The following is a 15013-nucleotide window of genomic DNA, read 5'->3' on the forward strand; positions in this document are numbered from 1 at the left end:
AAGACTCCAACTTCCTAGATTCATACTTAATAAGTATAAATGTAATAAAATCTATAGTTAATACTAAGTATTCTTGGTGTTTACTATGCCAAATTAAATACCAGCTTTTTGTGTTTGATTTGTGCTGAGAATATACTACTCCTAAATACTAGAACAAATCCTTCACATGCTGCATTCCCAATTCAAGTATGAACCTGACATAGTACTCTAGACAAAGTAACTAAGCTGATCTGTTGTTGGGTTTCCTCCTCATTTTTAACACTACCAATGGTGGTAACTTCGAGGTAACCACATAACAGTGTTTTACATAACACACAGACTCTGTCGTCCTCTTTACTTTAAGGAGAACTATGAAATCTAATCAAATACTCTCTTAAAGAGAAAGAAAATTATATTTGCTACGAAGTGTGTGTTCACATCTATAGAATTGGTGGGCCGAACACAGACCCAGCAAGAAATAAAAGGATGCACCCTCTTTCACACAGCCAGAGACAATTTCCCAGTACATCAACCACTGTGGGCCAGTAGATTCTTCTTCTCCAAATGCTAGTGAGAAACATGCAAAACCATATTGACTAGAGAGTTCTATACCTCCTTTTAAAATATACCTCTGAAGAACTAGTTTAAAATGTGCCTGGATGACGAAAGCAACAGAACATGCAATTGTTTAACAGAATGTGCTATGATATGCCTCCCTTAACTATAAATATAATCCTTTACCTAGGTCATGTGATCTCAACCAGCCTGGGCTACATAGCAAGGCTCTGTTTCAAATAATCAAAATAAAATACATAAAATCTTCTACAGAAACACCTTAGATATCCATCATCATTAGAGTGAACTGTGTTAGTTTCCCTATATAATCCTTTAATATTCATGGAATTTAAAAACATTTTGGTTCAAGCCTTCCTAAAATACAGAAAATTTCCTTACTTTAAGGAAGATGCTGTGCCAAATATAATGTAACTTTCTATGTGACTCAGAATCTTTATCAGAAGTATGAGCTATTCTTTGATGTGCTGGGCCTTATTAACATGCAAACTATTTGAGAGGCCTACTCTTCTAGGATTTCATATTTTTGTCTTCACTAAACACCATCTGACTATTGCAATTAGTGGCCTAATCTTAAAAGCCCTTCTTCCCTCTTCTATTTCCAAACCCACGGCATTCCAAATAAGCAGCATTTCCTAAGATGCCATTCCAAACATGTTGAACCAAGAAGGGATTCCTTGATGAAAGGAGTTTAGTAACCATAGATCGCCAGGTCTCTTTACTGTAGGGTTTCTCTGCCTAGGTACACTATAAATTTCTAAGACTGATGGTCTAGTCTTCTCCCCAAGAACAAGATATGAAGCTATGTTAACCAGAGGACCCTTTAAGATCCTAGAGACATCATGTAAGTATACAAAATGAATCAGTTTCCTTGTTTTAGATATAATTCTACATTAAAGTAGGTTCTGAAAGGTCTACAGGTAGTTTGTGGTAATTCCCATGCATCAGCTCTTTTTACTACCATGAAAATTAACTGGCTCACTTCTGAAACTGTAATTGTGCTCCCCATGGTAAGATTTGCTGGAAGTGAGGCCCTGCAACGTGAGTGTTCATACTCAGGATCAAACAAACATGCCTAATCAGGCTATTTTACCTGTTTCTCCTCATCGTCCATTCTTTTGAAGGAAAGTTTTTCTGCGGTTAAATATGGAATCTGAACCTTCGTTCCATGAAGCTCAGTTGGGTTCCCAAATCGTATCTCACCATCATTCTTTGACATCATAAAACGAGGCAGAGGCAATTCTTTAGGACCAGAAGGAGAAAAGCTCAAGTGAGACTTTATTTAAAAACTGCAGAAAGGGAGGCGAGGCTCAATGGCCAAAAGCTGACTCAATGGCCATTTTTGAGAAAAAATTCCAGATTAAATACAGATTAAACATCGGTTGAGGCACAATGAGGGTTACAAGGCTACGGTTTCACAAAGCTGTTATACTTGTAGCATCTTTCACTGCTGCTGAACCATCACAGAAGAAATTGAGCTTTGAGGCTGATCCCTCACTTAATCCTTTAGCATAAAGAAAAAGGACGTGGAATTGCATAAATACAAGAAGTGATAAACAGTCGCAATGAAAACTCAGACACACTTAAGTATGCCAGTTACAATGTTAAGGAATTGCAAATATTAACTTACTGAATCCTCACAAGTAAGTATAATAAAACTATCATGGGTCTAAGCATGGTGGTACAGGTCTATAATCTCAGCTATACAGAGGGTGTTAAGTTCAAGGGTCAAAATCGAATGCCTTATCAGAAAATTAACTAAAAGAAGAGGGTTAGGAGTGAAAATAGTGGCTTGCCTAGCAAGTACAAAGCCCTGAATTCAAATGTTTTATCACTGCAAAAATTTTAATTAAATTTTAATTAAATTTAAAAAACATTATCAAATCTTTACAGATGTAGAAATTGACACAAAGGAACTAAATAATTTCTCTAACATCACATAGCTTTTCTGTGAGCAAGCTGAATCCAAGCAAGCTAGTTCTTAACCAGTGCCCTATATTAGGTTCCTTAGCTCTGGGGACAAACTTACAAGGCTGAACAGTTTCTTACACAATGTAATTCTTCAAGGAATTTTCCCACTCAATCGCTGGTTGTCTTTTGATAACATAATGAAGAAAACAGTATCAAGTCAGATCAGTCAAACATTTAGCCAGATTCTAATGTCAAAACCATTAGCCATTTGCAATGCGGCAAAGAGCTGAAATGCCATGGTGAGGTATATTTACTTTGTCTTTTCAATTTTTGACAAAACATTTCAAAAATGAAAATGACGCATTGGCATACTTCTAGTTCTCAACACGGCAAATCACACACAATCACATTGCACAAAGACTCACAAAAAACGAGGATAATGTTATGGATTGTACATAATGATTTGCATCTGTAGCCATTGTTCGGGATAATACTCCATGTGCCTTCGCACTTTCATCAGTTTCCCATTCCAAAAGCACAGCTGCACTTCCAATGATTGATGCTATGCTAAAGCCAGAAAACGTCTTAGCAAACAGCTAGTTCCCCAGGCAAAGAAGGCCCGTGGTTCTCTAATATCCACATCATGTTTATTTTTAGTTGCTATGTCCACATTTGATTCAAAGAAACAGGCAATGTGACAAATCCTTGTGTGATCAATCAGCCACAGGCCCAAGAGACATAAATAGAGGAACCAATCTGGAAAATTAAACTAGGACTGTCCTCTGAAGAGAAGGCAGCTGCCATTTTGAATGTTCTAATGTTTCCCAACTTTAGGCAGCACTCCAGGACTCAAGACAGGAATGGATTTCAAAAGGAAAAAAAAAAAGACAAAAGTAAAGAAACTCCAGAGTCTTAGTGAATAAAATGCAAGCTAATCCTATGCTTCTGTTCTCAGAAAGGTATTTCTTTCAGTTCAGTCTGCAACATGGGTGGAACAACATCATATAAAAATCCTTTGTGCCCTGACCCAGAAAAAGCTGACTGTACATCCAGGTACTTTTTGAGGGAGAAGAGAAAGACATGCTCAATATTCATGAGCTCCCTGACCAGTGTTTTATTGGCATTCAAAAGATCATGCCAGAGAACACCATGGAATACACCTGGTTATGAATAGCAATACCTATCCTCAGATTTAAACCTGGATCTTAAGCACCATTTATGACACTGTCACATCGCACATTTTCCCAATCTGGTGATGGCATTTCAACAGAATTGTTGGCTTAGGAAACAAATTCTCTTTTTTTTTTTAATTTTATTTTATTTTATTTGTGAACATACTGTACAGAGGGGTTACAATTACATGGGCAGGATAATGCGTACATTTCTTACCAAGCATTGCAGCCTCCTCCTTTGGTTTACCCTTCACATCCCTTCCCAGCCTCCCCCCTCCCCCCCAATCCCAATCCTTCTCCTTCCCCCCCCCCCCCCCCGCACCGATGTTGTAAAGCTCGTTTTGGACATGACAACTTGTACTTCTCATTGTTGCAACAGGTCCACCTGTATCCTTAAACAACTGGTTTTTCCCCATCTCCTCCACAAGTTATACTGACATCAAATATAGTGAAAGCAGGGGTTATACTGTGGGGGAGGGACATACAAAGCAACAAAGAGATAATCTTATAAATGCGTTAGAAACACATGCATGAAAGAAAAAAACATTAAAATACATATTTAAGGGTTCATTTTCCTGACATCACATTATCTGACCTTTTCTGCTTGACTCATACATATACTAGATATTGCAAATAAGGGAAACCATGGGACCTATGTTCCTTTGGGCCTGACTTACTTCACTTAATATAATTTTTTCCAAGTTTTTCCATTTCCTAACAAATGGGGCAATGTCATTCTTTCTGATGGAGGCATAGAATTCCATTGTGTATATATACCACATTTTCTTGATCCATTCATCTACTGAGGGGTATCTGGGTTGGTTCCATATCTTAGCTATGGAAACAAATTCTCTCTCAAGATGGCCTCCAAATAGCAAATATTTTTCTTTAGTAATGAGGTTTCAAATAATTCTCTCTTAAAAGAACTGTAACCATATATAATAACAGTCTTATGGAAAATGTTCATGATAGTACCATTTCTCTTAAGCGGCTTCAACTTATTTTAAAAATAAAAGGCAAATCTAGTTTATAACTTTTCAGTCTGAATTTTTCTCCTTGTGATATGTACACAAAATTGAATAGTGAAACCTCATTAGAAATTAATCAAGCATTTGCTATGCAGTGATATGTGCCAAGTGATCCCAACTGGTTAAAATCTTGCCTCCTAAACAACATGGGAAACAAACTAAAAACACAAATTCAATGTTTATTGAGACCAAAAAGACAATGAGAACAGCATCCTCCCAAAATTTAGTTTCATAGCGGTATCTTACATTCCTTGAACACAGAAATGCTTCATATATTAACTACACATGCATAACTAGACACTGGCTCAGGGGGAAAAAAAAGCATTTATCTGGCAATTCCTTTCTACAAAGAAAAGTATACTTCCTCTTTTTTTTGGTGGGGGGGTCAGAAATGGGACTTGAACTCTGGGCTTGGGCACTGTCCCTGCACTCTTCAGCTCAAGGCAAGCGCTCTACTGCTTGAGCACAGCACCACTTCTGGTTTTCTAGTGGTTTATTGGATATAAAAGTCTCACAGACTTTCCTGCCTGGGCTAGCTTTGAACCACGATCCTCAGATCTCAGCCTCCTGAGTAGCTAGGATTACAGGCGTGAGCCACCGGTGACCCACTACTTCCTCTTTTTTTTTTTTTTAAATCCAGTCGTGGGGCCTGAACTCTGGGCCTGGGCGCTGTCCCTCAGCTCTTTGGCTCAAGGCTAGCACTCTACTACTTGAGTCACAGCATCACTTCCAGCTTTTTTTTTTCTGCTTATATGGTGCTGAGGAATCGAACCCAGGGCCTCATGCATGCAAGGTAAGGGCACTACCACTGAGCCACCTTCCCAACCCTACTTCCTCTTTTTTTTTTTTTTAACTTATAGCTGTCTAAAAAGTAAAGGAAAATCTCTTGGTTTTTTTTTTCTTTTTTTTGTTTTATGGTACTGGGCATGAACTCAGGGCCTCATACTTGCTGGGCAGGTGCTCTACCACTTGAGCCAGGCCTCCCAGCCTTCTTTGCTTAGTTATCTTTCAAACAGGATCTTGATATTTTTGCCTAGGCAGCCTGAAACACAACCTTTCTAGCTTCATATGCTTTCCTCGTAGCTGTGATGACAAATGCATGCCATCATGATGTTGGTTAAGACAGGTCTCCCTAATATTTCACTTGGGCTAGATTCAAACCTTGATCCTCCTGATCTCTGCCTCCCAAGTACCTGACAGGCCTGTACCACCATGGCCAGCTTGTTTGTTGAGATGGAGTCTCACTAACTTTTTGTCTAAACTAGCCTCAAACTACAATCCTTCTGATCTCTACCCCTCAAGCAGCCAGGATTATAAGCCCAAAGCATGGTGTAAGCCATGGCCAGGTCCTATTTCACCATCTCTGATAAAGACATAAATGGGAGAAATATTTCAATTTCCTCAACCAACTAGAAAAATATAAGCATCATGAATGTAATAATAAATGGCAAATGTCACTAGATTTTTACTACCAAGACAACAGAGTGATGGTGGTTGGGAAGAGGATCCAAATCCCAAATGTTTACTGTCTTTCAATCCTGTCCCTACAAATATATGCCAATATATACTTATTAATTTTGTAGCTATTATGTTTTAAAGGCTTTTTTTGTACCAAACCTGGGGCTTGAACTCAGGGCCTGGGTTCTGTCCCTGAGCTTCTTTACTCAAGGCTAGCACTTCCCCACCTGAGCCACAGCTCCATTTCCAGCTTTTTGGTACTTTATGGTAAATAAGTCTCACAGGCTTTCCTGCCTGGGCTGGCTTTGAGTCACTATCCTCAGATCTCAAACTCCTGCTTATAGGCTTTTTGAAAAGTGAAATAAGACAGTTACAAAAGACAAATGCTTCCACCTATATGAACTATTAAAAGTGATCAAATTCATAGGAATAGAAACTAGAGGGCTGGATATACACCTCAGTGGTAGAGTGCTTGCTTGGCATGCTTAAGGCCCTGGGTTTGATCCCCAGAACCACAAGTACATAAAATGTGTCTTCCCTGACACACTGCTGACCCTGGCTACTGGAAGATGCTAAGGTCTCCACCTTCTGGGAGGGGCCTGTAGATCACTTACTAGCCTGAGCTTGGAAGTCTCATAGCCTGGGATTTGAGTTCAGTGACAATGCTAAGGTACCTAGCACTGAGGTCTAATAACTCATTTTAGAATACTCTCCCAATTTTCCTCTTGGGATTGGGGGATGTGGCTCAAATGGCAAAGTGCTTGCCAAGCAAGCAAGAGGCACTGGATTCAATCCCAAATACCACAAAAAAGAAAGAGAAATGTAGAACAGTTGCCAAAGGCTACAGAAGGAGAGGGAGAAGGAGAAGGATTTAATCAGAGTCTACTTTGCAAGGCAAAGTGGAAAAGTTCCAGAAACTGGATGCACACCAATGTGAACACACTAAAACTATTGAACTATATATTTAAAAATAGCTGAGATGGCAAGTTTTGTGCTATGTATATTTCACATTATTTTAACTTAACTACGTGTATTATCCTCACTGCACATTTCCGTTCATACTTGCCATATCTGAAGTACTCATTTGCTACCTGTGTTTAGTGACTACCATCATAAAACAGTAGATCTCCAGATACTAGTTTTTACGAGGGAATGTGGAACATTGTAGTCAGAAATGTCTTGAGTTCTCTTTAAATTATGTACAGAAGTTTTCTTTTCTTTTCTTTCTGTTTAAAATGTCTATTTGATATTTTAAAATATTCTAGAGGCAGAAACACATACACTTCATGTAGTGAGGTCACATCACACTAGCACTGGTTGTCAACCAACTTAGCTGTATTTTATAGGAGGAGAAAGTAACTACAATCAATACAAACAACAGATATAGTAATCCTGTAATTCCAGTGTTTGAGTTACATCTCCCCATAAATATGTAGACAATATCAATCTGATTTGATTTTACTGGTCCAGTTCCCATGCTAGTCTGATAATCTTATCTGGCGTGTTTTTAACCTTCAAAGATGTGAATTTTCAATTTAATGACTTCTTTTTTAAATGTTATTTTATTATAAAGAAGTTTTTCTATGGAAGGATAATTCATACAGATCTTTAAGTGCACGGTTTGAGCAGTATGTATGTGTGTGTGTGCCCACATGCATGTCTGTAACATTTAAATTAAGATTTAGGATTTTCCTTTGTTCTCCTTTCCAGTAACCTCCATCCCTTGTCTCTGTGTCAATGTGCCTTTTCCTAGTGAAATTCAGAGCTTTGACAAGCTGGCCAAAGAATCCCAGAACAGTGATAAAGTTGGAAACCACTGCGTACAAGTTGGAAAGAAAAGGCAACAAAAGGGCTGAGGACAGGAGCTTGGATAAAGGAATACAACTCCAGAAGACACAACTGACCAGCTGTACAGGAGGGTCATTCTGCATAGGTGAACTGTCCAAAGCAGCTCTAGATCCCTTGTAGCAAAGCTGAGAAGGAAAAGGGAAGATTGTGAAGAGTAAGTTGTCAAAAGGAACCACTGAAAAAGGAAGAGAAATTGAGATGAGAGGTACAAAGAAAGAGTGAGTTAACCATAACCCTTTGTTGTGGGAAACTACAACACAGCATTTAGTCACAACTATATCTCTGTTTAAAGATGGAACTATATATACATCAGCCCTTGTGTTTAGCTACAAGCCTCACTTTCTGGGCTACTTACACTTTCCTTGGTCTACCTATCCCACACTAAGGGATTGTCTTTTCTATAAATCATTAAACTGGTTGTCATACTCAAAAGGTTTCTTTTAGGGCTAAGAGATAGGAAGGCTTGCTTAGTAAGTAGTGCACAGAGACAGCTCCCTAAACTGACTCTTTCTCCCTGTCCCTCCCTCTCTTTCATTCTCCTTTTTCCTCATCCTCTCCTCTTCTTACTCTCCTCTCCACTCCTCTCCTTCTCGCTCTGTCTCTCTCTTTGACTCTCTGTCTCTGTCTGTCTGTCTGTCTGTCTGTCTGTCTGTCTGTCTGTCTCTCTCTCTCTCTCTCTCTCTCTCTCTCTCTCGTGTGTGTGTGTGTGTGTGTGTGTGTGTGTGTGTGTGTGTGTGTGTGTGTGTATTCAGAGAATTTCTGTTTTTGTTTTTAAGCCATAGAAACTATTTAACCTGGAGTCACTACTTGTGAAATCCTGCCTCTCTTACAGGATCTAAAACAGTAGATATTTTGCAGAAGGCTTCCTTAGTCTCGGTACTATTTGCAGTATAGACTGAAGAAGTTGCTGTGGTTAGGCAACAGGGCCCTGCCCCTTTTAGTGTAAGATGCTTAGCAAGATGTCTGGCCTCTATTGTTGTCTATAGCACCCACTCCACAACTGTAACAAACTAAACTGTCTCCCTGTTATTGTCAAATGTCCCCTGAAGTTATAATCACCTGGATTGAGAATGACTATTCTACAGATATGTGAGGAGTCCAAAGGAGTCAATTATTTGCCTTAGGATGTTCATGGTGGCAGACTTATAACTACGATGCGGGGATTTTACAGAGCGAGCTGTTAAAATCTTTCTTTCCTCTTCCCATCAAAAGAAAACCAATAAAATGTGCCAATATTTTATTCTGCCAAGAATTTTTGTCCCAAACTTATTATTATCAATTTCATGAAAGGATACCTCACAGTAGGAATAAAATAAATCAACCACATTTGGGTTATAAATAACTCATTTTTGTCCTAGTTCTCTCTCTTTCCACTGCAGACAATGCAGGCTGCCACCAGATCATGAGCCACTCTGGAGAACTCAGCCCTAGAGACTATAGCAATTCAAGCATTGCGCTATCAGGGTTTAGGGGCTCCCAAAGAGATTGTAGAAAATAAATCAAGGGAATGGTCACCTTGAATGGTCCCCTACCCTAATTTAAATTAATTTCTTTCATTTAAGAATGTAGCGAGGAAACCTCTAAGGTATCATTAAGCAGTTTCTGTGACTTTCAGGTATTTTTACATCACATTACACTTGCTGTAGACATCTAGATGTATTGTATATGCTTCTGACTATTCTGAAAGTATGAAGGTTATTTCAATCTCAGTCAGATCTCTATGGATTTAATAAAGAAGCATTTACATTGCCATATAATGATTTCTTTTAAATACCTTGGGCATTATTTCAATATAATTGATTGCCTTTACAGTCTGATGCCTTTGGATGCATTTAAAACATTCTAGGATAGGGATGCAGCTTGGTGGGAAAGCACGTGTTTTAGCATGCCTAAGCACCTGGTTTGATTCCTGGGCCAAAAGAGCAAAAATCTCATTATTCTGAAAGGTGCCTATAGGCTTCAAACTGCCAAAAGGGTTCCTGGCACACAAATGGTTAGGAACCCTACTCTAGATCATGCCTGACTTCCTTTAATATTCATGCAAGTTCAAGTGCAGTCCTCAGAAAGAAGAAAGGTCACAGCAGCTACCAGGATAAATGTTTTCACATGATTTCCTCATCAGGAATTCTCTCTGTTCCTCAATTTTCACTCCTCTTTCTTCCACCCTGCAAGTATGCTCTTTCACCATCTGTTTAACCCCAGCCTCAGTGAGGTTATGACTACGGAGATGCCCGTTGCCAACATTTAAAGAGGCACTCACTCTTAAGGTCATGTAAATAAAGAGTCAGCACTTGCACAACTCTGACAATAAATGTCCCCTGAAAACCATGCACCCTGCATGCCAAGATAACCAAATATATACTCTTGCTTTAGGCAAAGCTCTTGAAAATGCTTGACACAGATTTTCATGAGAAGTTATTTTCAACCTTGGCTCCATGTAAGAATCACCTGCAGAGATCTTAAAACCCCTTATGCTTAGGCTGGACCTGATATAAATTAAATGGGAATTTCTGTAGTTGGACTATGACACCCAGATTTTTTTAAGCTCCCCAGGTATTTTCAAGGCAGACAATGTCAGGAGCAAGGGCCTGAAAAGAATGACATACTAGAATGACTACTACAAAAGTCCCTCCGGAGTTTTAAAGAGTGACAAGCTGCCAGGCACAGGTGGCTCATGCCTGTAATCCTAGCTACTAAGGAGGCCGAGATCTGAGGAGGGTGGTTCAAGGTAAACTGGGAAGTAAAAGTCCATGAGATTCTTATCTCCAATTAAGCACCAAAAAAGCCTAAAATGGAGCTGTGGATCACTAGCTAGCCTTGTGCCAGGCTTGAGCAAAAGCTCAGGGACAGCACCCAGGCCCTGAGTTCAAATTCCAGGACCAAAAAAAGGGGGGGCTGGGAAGGTGGCTCAGTGGTAGAGCGCTTGCCTTGCATGCCTGAGGCCCTGGGTTCGATTCCTCAGCACCACATAAGCAAAAAGAAAAAAAGCCAGAAGTGGCACTGTGGCTCAAGTGGTAGAGCGCTAGCCCTGAGCTGAAGAGCTGAGGGACAGCGCCCAGGCCCAGAGTTCAGGCCTCACTACCAGACCCCCCCCCCAAAGAAAAAGAGTGACAAGTTATTAAGATGCCTTCTCTGAGAACAAACATTCAGCGTTTCTATCCCTCCCTCCTTCTCTCTTTCCTTCTTCCCTTCCTTCTTTCCATCTTCCCTCCTTCTCTCCCTCCCTTTCTGCCTTCCTTCCACCAACATACACTGAGTAGCTATAATGCCCCATAACAGAGAGGCTACTAGATCCTCTTCCCTTCCTCTGAAGCAAGGTTACAAGCAAATGAGGAAGACAGACAAAAAATTAGTTGAACCTGTAAGGAATATTTACAGATTGATAAATGCTATAAGGAAACAAATGCTGAGAGAGAGCAAAGTACAGAGGAGAGTGCCCTGAACAACCAATACCCAGCAGGCTCACCCAGGGAACACCTAACTCCCCTAAGACTGTGTGCTTCTGTTATGACTTACTATTCTGTTGGGTTTTGGTTTGGTTTGGTCTTTGAGACAGGGCTGGGCTATGTAACCCAGGCTGGCCTCACAATCTTCCTGCCTCAGCCTTGTGAATGCTAGAATGACAGTCCTGCGCCACCACACCCAGAACTATGTACTCTTGATTAGACATTTTATAATTATGAAAGGGTAGATATTAACTTTTATAAAACTGTTAACTAACACGTACTTTTGTTTGATAGCAAGGCAAACGAATTTCATCTGAGAAAAGAGTACAAAAGCCAATTGTACTTTCATTGCCCTGTATGTAGAACATCAGTTTTATGCATAATTTAGCAACCTCATTCCAGCATTTTTATCTGCACTTTTATAAAGATTTCTGACACCATACTTTCTAGAAGCAGCTTGACCACAGACTGGGTCCATCACTAATGAATTTGACAGAACCTACTTTACGATGGTAGGGACAGGCTCTAATTCTTGAAGTATGAAAAACAGCCATGGGAAAGAGAGAGGAAGACCAGAACTCTGGAAACCTAAAACTTTGATATAGTATATGCTCACAGCATGAAAATCACCTAGAAGCAGCTAAAAGGACATGATGCTAAGAGACAAAATCTGAGATAAGGGTATGAAATAGACTGGTACAGGAATTCTGAACTAGGGACTACATACAACAGGCAAACCACTGGAGGGTTTTAAGGGAAAAATGAAATAATATCATGTCTATTTCAAAAAGATCACTCTTTCCAATATGGGAAATGAGAAAGGAGCAAAGAAGAGAGGAGACCAGAGAACCAAGGACAAAACCATTGTGTTATCCAGGCAAGTGGTAGAGGTAGCCTAGTCTAGTAGGAACAGAGATAGAAACAAAAGGCACTGAGCTGAACTTTTGATGGACTATACTAGAGAAAGCAAGGGACCCAGGATATTTCTGGATTTTAGCTAGCATTAAGAGATAGTGCTGGCATTTACAATAAGAAAAACTAAGGGATAGAGATTAACATACATATACACATAGGCTCATGCCATTCATAAAGTAAGGGTATCTGTAGAAGTGGCACTGTGGCTCAAGTGGTAAAGCACTAGCCTTGAGCATAGAAAGGCTCAGGGACAGAGCCCAGGCCCTGAGCTCAAGTCCCAAGACCAGCAAAAAGAATAATAATAAGGGTATCCTGCCAGGTGCCAGTGGCTGATGCCTGTAATTCTAGCTATTCGGGGATCGAGATCTGAGGACTGCAGTTGGAAGCCAGGCCCAGCAGGAATGTCCATGAGACTTTTGTCTCCAATTAATTACCAAAAAGTTAGAAGTGGAGCTGTGGTTCAAGTAGTACAGCACTAGACTTGAACAAAAGAAGCTCAGAGATAGCACCCAGGCCCTGAGTTCAAGCCCCAGGACTAGCAAAAAAAAGGAGGTATCTATCTGTAACTCCCAGAATATGACTCCCTATAGATCACAAGACTTCCACAGACTTTCCCATTAGGCCTTCAGAGAGCATCTTCCTTGAACTTCAAGGTGTGTGGCATCAAATATTAAACTAGTAGATCATAACCAACCAAGTAGCAGCTTAAAGTTTGGGCCAATCTTGTTCTCATTCTTACTTAACACATAGTAATTGCAAATAATTTTTATTTAGTAAATCTTTAAATGAAAGAAGATAATTCAGAATTAATTCTGGATACCCTTAAACTTCCAAAGGCAGCATCAGTGTTTGCAAAGCACAAATAAGAAAGCCTTCTTCAGCTGTTCCTGGTGGTTCACGCCTGTAATCCTAGCTACTCAGGAGGCTGAGATCTGAGGATCTCAGTTCAAAGCCAGCATGGGCAGGAAAGTCCTTGAGAATCTAATCTCCAAGTAACCACCAAAAGACCAGAAGTGGCGCTGTGGCTCAAAGTGATAGAGCACTTGCCCTGAGCTAAAGAGCTCAGGGACAGCACCCAGGCCCAGAATTCAAGCCCCATGACCCTTGCCTCCCCCACCCAAAAAAAAGAAAGGAAGAAAGGAATGAAGAAAGGAAAGATATTTCAAGAAGTGGAGCTGTGGACCATGTAGTAGAATAATAGTCTTGGGGGGAAAAAAAACTAATTTCTTTCAGAGAATTTAATTCTATAATACCAAAGGACCTCTTTGGGGCCTGACTTTTGTCTCACTTGGGAAATAGTCCATGATTACAGATCTCTATCAGAATCTACTACAAGGATAGTAAGGATAGTGAGAAATGGCTATTTTGCATAGCAGTTAAGCACATAGTAGCCGAGCATGGTGGTCGCACACTTGTGATTCCAGACCTGGAAAAACGGACACAGGCGTGGGAGTTTGAGGCCAGCCTGTAGGACATAAAAAGAGATCCTGTCTCAAGAAAGTAATGCTGGGGACATAGCTCAGTGGTAGAGCACTCGCCTAGTATGTGCAAGACCCTACATTTCATTCCCAGCACTGCAACCTCCCCTTCAAAACATAAAGAACATGAAAACTAGAAGCAGAGCTCCTGAGTCCAGACTTTACTGACACTAGGACCTTAGGCAAGTTGACTCAACTTACCTAGACTTCTATTGCACCATTGTACAATAGAGATACTAACAGTGCCATAGTAGAAACTTGCAGTGTTTACTCATAACCAATTCCCCCAAAGGATTGTGCTCCCCCCAGTCTGCTCTGTAGTGAAGCAGATGCATCTCTGTGACAAGCTCTGGAAAACACTATAAGCCACAATAACACGAGTCACATCCAGACCAAAGAATTTAACTCACATCCTTGCTGGTCAAAACAGGTGCTGTTTTGGAGGTGCCGTAAGGTCAAATACCCAAGATCACAGAGCCAACACATGAAAGGCAGCTGCCCTGCAGAGTTAAATCTAAAAGCCGAAGACTGGCCAGGGTAATGTAGATAGAAACCTACCTATATCTAACTGAGGCACTGAGATTTGTGACAGTATTTTATCCTAATGCAAAGTTCAACAAGCATTATGCCTAATTTAGTTAGATGCTATGAGGATTAAAGAAGACAGTGTCTGGCCCACTCTAAGCCATTGATAAAGATTAGCATAATGACTATGACTCCCTATGGTTAGTTCCAAAGGCTTTGTCTGCCATAGCCAGAACCTGTCTACCAGAACCTGCAGAGGACAAAAGTATGCAGATGAGTTGGTTTCTGTTTTGCGCTTTTTTTTTTTTTTTTTGCAGATGAGTCATTATCTCAAAATGAGGAAAAGAAAAATAACACATGCCTGCATAGTATGTGGACATATGAAGGCTATGTGCTAACATTGAGGTATTCAAGGACCTTGTACACTCACACAATCGTTAACTTCTTCATACAGATCTGTGAAACTCCTGCTGAGGAAACAGAAATGAGGCTGGCAGTTGGGGGCTTTCCCTTTTGTTTAATTTGGGGGAAAATACTTGAGTACATAGCAGGTCCAGGAACAGAGATGGCAAGAAAATGTTAAAATTGGAATATTCATAAGAAGATTCATTCTTCCAAAATGTTGGTATCCCTTAGGTGACCAGAAGAGTACTTTAGGAACTGAGAATTAAATAAGTACA

The 15013-nt window shown here is 40.1% G+C and overlaps 1 protein-coding gene across 7 annotated transcripts in view; it reads right to left on the minus strand.

Moving 5' to 3' along the window:
• The window catches only part of Reps2 (RALBP1 associated Eps domain containing 2), a 178770-nt gene that overhangs the window by 105451 nt on the left and 58306 nt on the right, over nucleotides 1–15013 (minus strand). For all 7 annotated transcript variants that reach the window (XM_070040803.1, XM_070040804.1, XM_070040800.1 and 4 more), the window contains exon 3: nucleotides 1646–1794. In XM_070040803.1, the coding sequence (XP_069896904.1) occupies nucleotides 1646–1794 (149 nt within the window). The remainder of the gene's footprint in view (nucleotides 1–1645; nucleotides 1795–15013) is intronic.

The sequence above is a fragment of the Dipodomys merriami genome, unplaced genomic scaffold, assembly GCF_024711535.1.
Source record: "Dipodomys merriami isolate MVZ:Mamm:240054 unplaced genomic scaffold, mDipMer1.0.p SCAF_3, whole genome shotgun sequence".
NCBI lineage: Eukaryota > Metazoa > Chordata > Mammalia > Rodentia > Heteromyidae > Dipodomys > Dipodomys merriami.